This window comes from Sander lucioperca, chromosome 7 (assembly GCF_008315115.2).
Source record: "Sander lucioperca isolate FBNREF2018 chromosome 7, SLUC_FBN_1.2, whole genome shotgun sequence".
NCBI lineage: Eukaryota > Metazoa > Chordata > Actinopteri > Perciformes > Percidae > Sander > Sander lucioperca.
The window spans coordinates 19,719,142-19,725,286 of record NC_050179.1 but is presented as its reverse complement, the minus strand read 5'-3'; the positions used below and the strand labels follow the sequence as shown (position 1 = coordinate 19,725,286).

General features: G+C 37.3%; 1 protein-coding gene across 1 annotated transcript; it reads right to left on the bottom strand.

Moving 5' to 3' along the window:
• Positions 1 to 1,956: 1,956 nt before the first annotated feature.
• On the bottom strand, positions 1,957 to 5,767 carry admb (adrenomedullin b). Its single transcript, XM_031295285.2, has 5 exons — positions 5,587 to 5,767; positions 5,089 to 5,204; positions 4,354 to 4,482; positions 3,744 to 3,982; positions 1,957 to 3,428 (listed from the first exon to the last, which is right to left on the bottom strand). The coding sequence occupies exons 2-5, from the start codon at positions 5,190 to 5,192 to the stop codon at positions 3,385 to 3,387; spliced, it is 516 nt and encodes a 171-aa protein (XP_031151145.1). The 5' UTR covers positions 5,193 to 5,204; positions 5,587 to 5,767; the 3' UTR covers positions 1,957 to 3,384.
• Between the last annotated feature and the right edge of the window lie 378 nt (positions 5,768 to 6,145).

Sequence of the window (6,145 nt, the reverse complement as noted above, 5' to 3'; positions counted from 1 at the left end):
TTAAAAAAAAAAAAAGAAGTACATTGTTTTACAATTTTTTTGTTTCATATTTTAATAAAGACAAACACAGTAGCTAACAGTAAGTAGCCACAATGTTTCTTGTTGCTTTCTACTGGCTCTCCAAAATAGGCACAAAAATTACAACATTTGCATTATACTCTGATGTATAATTAGTATAAGACTCGGTTCCTCCTCCCTCAAAGTTTTCAAAGTAAATGAGCGCCACTTAAAATCACAACGGGGATTTCTATGGGAGTTCAGTACATGTTATGCAGACCTTACATATGACTAGACAAAACATTTGTCACACTTTTAGTTGTAATTATAAGTATAGCCCAACTGACACAGGAGTATTAAGTCTAATACAATTACTGATATTTAAGAGTTTAAAAAATTACTAGTGGCACATTTATCATCTTTTAAAAAAACACTTAACATTAACATAAACATACAATCTTGTCATGGATCCCTTATATTATATATATATATATATATATATATATATATATATATATATATATATATATATATATATATATATACACTCACCTAAAGGATTATTAGGAACACCTGTTAAATTTCTCGTTAATGCAATTATCTAATCCACCAATCACATGGCAGCTGCTTCAATGCATTTAGGGGTGTTGTCCAGGTCTAGACAATCTTCTGAACTCCAAACTGAATGTCAGAATGGGAAAGAAAGGTGATCTAAGCAAATTTGAGCGTGGCATGGTTGTTGGTGCCAGACGGGCTGGTTTGAGTATTTCACAATCTGCTCAGTTACTGGGATTTTCACGCACAACCATTTCTAGGGTTTACAAAGAATGGTCTGAAAAAGGAAAAACATCCAGTATGTGGCACTCCTGTGGGCGAAAATGCCTTGTTGATGCTAGCGGTCAGAGGAGAATGGGCCCACTGATTCCAGCTGATAGAAGATCAACTTTGACTCAAATAACCACTCGTTACCACTGGGCAGGCTGGTGGTGGTGGTGGTGTAATGGTGTGGGGAATGTTTTCTTGGCACACTTTAGGCCCCTTAGTACCAATTGGGCATTGTTTAAATGCCACAGCCTACCTGAGCATTGTTTCTGACCATGTCCATCCTTTTTATGACCACCGTATACCCATCCTCTGATGGCTACTTCCAGCAGGATAATGCACCATGTCACAAAGCTTGAATCATTTCAAATTGGTTTCTTGAACATGACAATGAGGTCACCATACTAAAATGGCCCCCACAGTCACCAGATCTCAACCCAATAGAACATCTTTGGGATGTGGTGGAACGGGAGCTTCGTGCCCTGGATGTGCATCCCACAAATCTCCATCAACTGCAAGATGCTATCCTATCAATATGGGCCAACATTTCTAGAGAATGCTTCCAGCACCTTGTTGAATCAATGACACAAAGAATTAAGGCAGTTCTGAAGGTGAAAGGGGGTCAAACACGGTATTAGTAGGGTGTTCCTAATAATCCTTTAGGTGAGTGTATATATATAATTGTGACCAAGATACATACTGAGTGAATACGTTGCTGTTGAATAATCACTGTGTCAGTGCTCTCTGGTGGACAAACTATTTAATGGAGACAACCCTTAGTTAATTACCTCAAACCTAGTTTGGCTTTTCTGTACTGCAATGTGCAAATGTAATAACGATTACTTATCTCTAAATCTACTGATATAATTGCCATGGCAGATTTATCAGCTTACCTCTAATTATGAGTAGGAGATATCTGGACTTTTTGAGAGCTACGATATCTCCCACTTGGCATAAAGAACTAAGAAATGCTGAAAATGTATTGTATTAAATGGTGCCTTGTAGATTATATGTGTTTGGTGAATTGTTCAGTTGACCTAAATTGTTCTAAAGAGAGCTGCATTCATGTTGTTTTAGTTATTAAAAAGTGACATAGATGTTGCGTTTTATGGATGGACTTCACAAAGAGAAGAAACGAACAGAAAACTGGATTTTATTACGAACAAAAATTGCTGAAAATACTTTTGATTTACATTTGAAGAAATTAGAAAGTCATTGACATAAACCATTCATTTTATGTAATCTTGTTATTCCAATAGGGAGTTTTTAGATGTTTTAATGAAAATAACCAGATTAATGATTACAGGACAGTGTGAACACTCTAGACACTATCAGTGGAGGTCAAATTCCATAGTGATTAATTTCTTTATCTGCTCTAGTCATTTGAGTGTTCCTGATTTGAAGCGGAGCACACTGTTCCTTTCTCTCCATTCATCAAAACTTAAATTCTTCGCCGAAATATTTTTTTGTTGAAATGCTGTGATTACACAATTTTTGGAACATGTACAAATTTAGTTTCAGTACATGTGTTTCTTTGAGAGCGTGCAGCTGATGAACCATGTCTTATTTTTAGAATGGAATGTACACCACTGTAGACTTTATAACACTCAACACAACACAAGAGTTAATATTTTCCTACATATACCAACATAAAAGGGCACATAAACTGTCACTTGTGTGCACAAGCAGAATATTTGATATTAGGTCACCAAATAACATCAAAGTTGCTTCAAATTCTTTTCATTGTAGCACTAATACATTTTTTTGAAAACAAGGACGTCACAGCCAGCTGAAAACTATTAGAGTTCCTGCCACGTTCACCACAACAAGACCATAAATCATGTTGCCTAATACCATGTCAAGTAATTTCAGCTGGACTGTGAGTAAATTAGGATTTATTACATTTAAATAAAGAAGCAGATACATTTCTAAAATGAGATGAAACATTTAGCATGCTTTGTTGATTTTGAAACCGCTTGGCCTGCATTTGTTATATGTATCCTACTGTAACGCTAGATGGCAGCACAACACTTTTACTTCTACTTCATCATCACTCTCCACAGCCAAAAAGTAGATGACTACTTTGCAGTTGTTCTTAGGCTGCTATGTAAGACTTTCAACATCCAATGTCTTCGAAACATCTCTAATATGAATAGTTTCCAATAATGTATAATCATCACAATAATGTTACAAAAATATAACCCATAAGTCAGTGAAAAGATACTTAATTTACATGAATACAGGACACAGTTAAGATACATACTTCATTGAAGTCAAGTTCTTTTTTGAAAGAGGGATGTTTAATATGTATTTTGGCTGTATAAAAATATAGTTGTATACTTAAATATAAGGTAGCTTTATATATCCTTATATACAAGCAGATAGTTATACATTTTTAATATAGTAGTAAATATTGTTTAAATTGCACTTCACAAGCAGTTCACAACATCAAGTTCACTTGTGAAAGGATCTTGCATGTGGTTTGGGGCTTAGTAATGTCAGACAAAATCCTCCCTGTCGCGGCCTCGGTTCCTCTTCAGTTTATGGGTATTTCAGAGAAGATCTTCAGGAATTGTCTTCTATCTCAGCTGCCAAGCTCACTTTGGAAGCTGAAGAAGAAACGGACATTCTTGTCAAGTTTCACAGGTCTGACTTGATCCATAAATCACAACACTTGTTCAGACACATTGAAACCTGCACCTAAGCATGCACAAATCTATTATTGAAATCTCGCTTTTATCCAGAGTGACCTGAGTAAATCTTCCTCTGATGGACTGTAAAGATGAAGCTGTGGAATAAAACCTTTGAAGGGACTTATCTTGATCTGCTGTGAGCAAATAACCCCAACAAGGATTCTCCTTTGCACTTCCATGCCTGTCTTTAGGCCACTATGCGTGTGCTTTTGTGTCTGTGGACTCGCTGACCAGCTTCAGTGCTCCGTCTTCCTGTCTGGAGGGTGAGTTGAGCGACATCCAGGAGTGAGCGGCGTCGGCGGCGTCCATAGCCTGTTTTGCCAAGCTTGCCTCCAGGGGCATTGGCCTCTTTTTGCTTGTTGTTGATCTGGTGCAGTCGGTAGAGCAGGTCGTGGTATGAACATGTGACCAGGACGCAGCCGGATGATTTGGTCAATGTTGACCTCCTGCGTCTGATATTTAGCCCAAAGCTGGAAAATAAAAAATAAATATTTATGCTCTATTTTCAAGCTGATTTCCAGGGTTGTTACATCTGAGGTTTAAATCCAAATTATCATCAGGATTTATCTAAATGCATGTCAATTTATCAGTGCAATAGAGAATAAATCATCCACTGTCTTCAGTTGTCATAAAAATATCTTGTTTCTCACATGGTGGACATTTCATTTTTAATTCATTTAGATTAGCTTTGGGAGTCCCCTGGTAGCCTAATGGTTGGAAAGCACACCAGCTCCAGCTCATTTCATACACTTTTGTCTGTCTCCATGTTTACTATCTATCTCTACACTGTCAGTCATCAAATGAGAGCAAAACACCCTCAAAATGCAACTTTTCTTGTTACCTTGATGGAGGTGAGACAATTTTTGCAATCTCGTCCTGCTGTGGTCCAACATCAGAGTGCTGCTCATTGGCTGTCAATAAGCTGTTGCACAGGTCTCTCTTTATACGGCTCTGCAGCCATACTCTAAGCCTGCCACAAAGAACAGAGTAGGTTGGATCATTAAGCATTATCATCTTTACTTGTTTTCAAAAAATATAATTTGATGCGAGCACAAGCAAAAATTGCCTGCCCGATAGATCTGCCAGTTTGATATATAGGCCGATGTTAGCTTATCACAGATATATCCGTATCAGCATTTATCTCTAATAAGAAACAAGAAATTGTAGTACAGGAAGGTCAAAGACATGTTTGAAGTAATTTATAATGTTTCTATTACATAGTTTGTCCACTGGAGAACAGTTTAAAATGCCTTTCACAACATATCTTTATCGCTGTTCTGTAGTAACCAACTTGGTGATCCTTATCAAACATGGTTTCTTTGTGTTTGACCGATATGGTTCAAATATCCATCAGTATCGGCCTAAAAAATCCAGTATCTGTCAAGCTATAGCAAAACTGAAATCCTCTGATATTTTCTTAATTTGTTCTCATTTACTAACAGACATAAGTTGATATGAATGCCCCTTGAGTAATTGGGGCGAGCACCTGATTTGAATATTAAAGAACAAAATGATGAGGCTTTTTTTTGTAAATGAACATAATGTTCTCAGAGTACTTGTTGATCAGGCAGCTCACCTTTTTTTCAGGCTGGTGTTGAGCTCCCCTGTGGCATCCTTCACCAGTGGCAGGACAGTGGCGAAAACACAGCAGCAGATGACAGTGTGCAGGACTAATTTCATGTTGGCTGGGAGCTGTAGTGTTGTAAAGATAAAGAAATAAAATTTAGGAGGTTAGCTCTGAACTGCTGCCACAACTTGTGATTGATTAGTTTAAGACAGCATTGAATAGCCGTTGTAGCTGCACAACAGGGTAGTTAAGACTCACAGTCTGCTGCTTTGTCAATTACAAGTCAGTAGTAATGGATTTGTAAGGCAGGTTATTGAAGAAACATCCAAATGAAGATTTTTACTCAACTCCTGGTTTTTCAAACTCATAACCCAAATTTCACAGGACATCAATTTACATTCTTAAATACCTGAAGAATTAGTTAAGCACTTAAGCAATCTTTTAAAAAACAATCTTAAACTTAAAATTTCTTGAACGAAACTCAAAATTGTGGAAAAAATCACTTACCTCAGGCTTGAGCTTGTAACTTAATATAGATAATTTCTGATGCACATCCAAGCTTGTTGTGTGCTGTTTAACAGTTAAGAATAACTACTTAATGTAAGTTGTTTCCAAGGTTGTAAACAAGTTTACCATGAGTTGAAGTCTGAAGTTTACACTGCTAACATGAGAGGCTTTATAGAGGGAGGGAGGGAGCTGTACCTGAATGCCAGACCCAGTGGGAGGGACTGTGGGACAGTTCATGTCAACCCCGCCCACCCCACATGTAGACACTACATCCAAAAACATGCATGAGATTATAAACTAGGCGTGTCACGGTACCAAAAATTTAGTAGTCGGTACCACCAAAAGTACACGATACTCGATACCAAACTTGATACCACGGTGTGTACAAAAAATAATAATAAAAACAATAATATTTAAACATTAATAAGTTTATATTTGGGGTGGGGTGGGGCTGTTTGGGTCAGTCTCATGTCTCTTTTTTTTTTTTTCAGCTTTCTGTCACTGTTTTGGTGTTGAGTGGAGGGGGCAAGGAGAACGTTATTTAGATGTAATCTGGAGA

Excerpts from the sequence above, each read along its gene's own strand:
- admb (XM_031295285.2), bottom strand. The coding sequence starts at position 5,192 with ATGAAATTAGTCCTGCACACTGTCATCTGCTGCTGTGTTTTCGCCACT. Across the intron at positions 3,983-4,353 it reads ATTGTCTCACCTCCATCAAG|CTTTGGGCTAAATATCAGAC; the intron begins GTAACAAGAAAA and ends TTTATTTTCCAG. Across the intron at positions 3,429-3,743 it reads AAGACGGAGCACTGAAGCTG|CTTCCAAAGTGAGCTTGGCA; the intron begins GTCAGCGAGTCC and ends TTTCTTCTTCAG.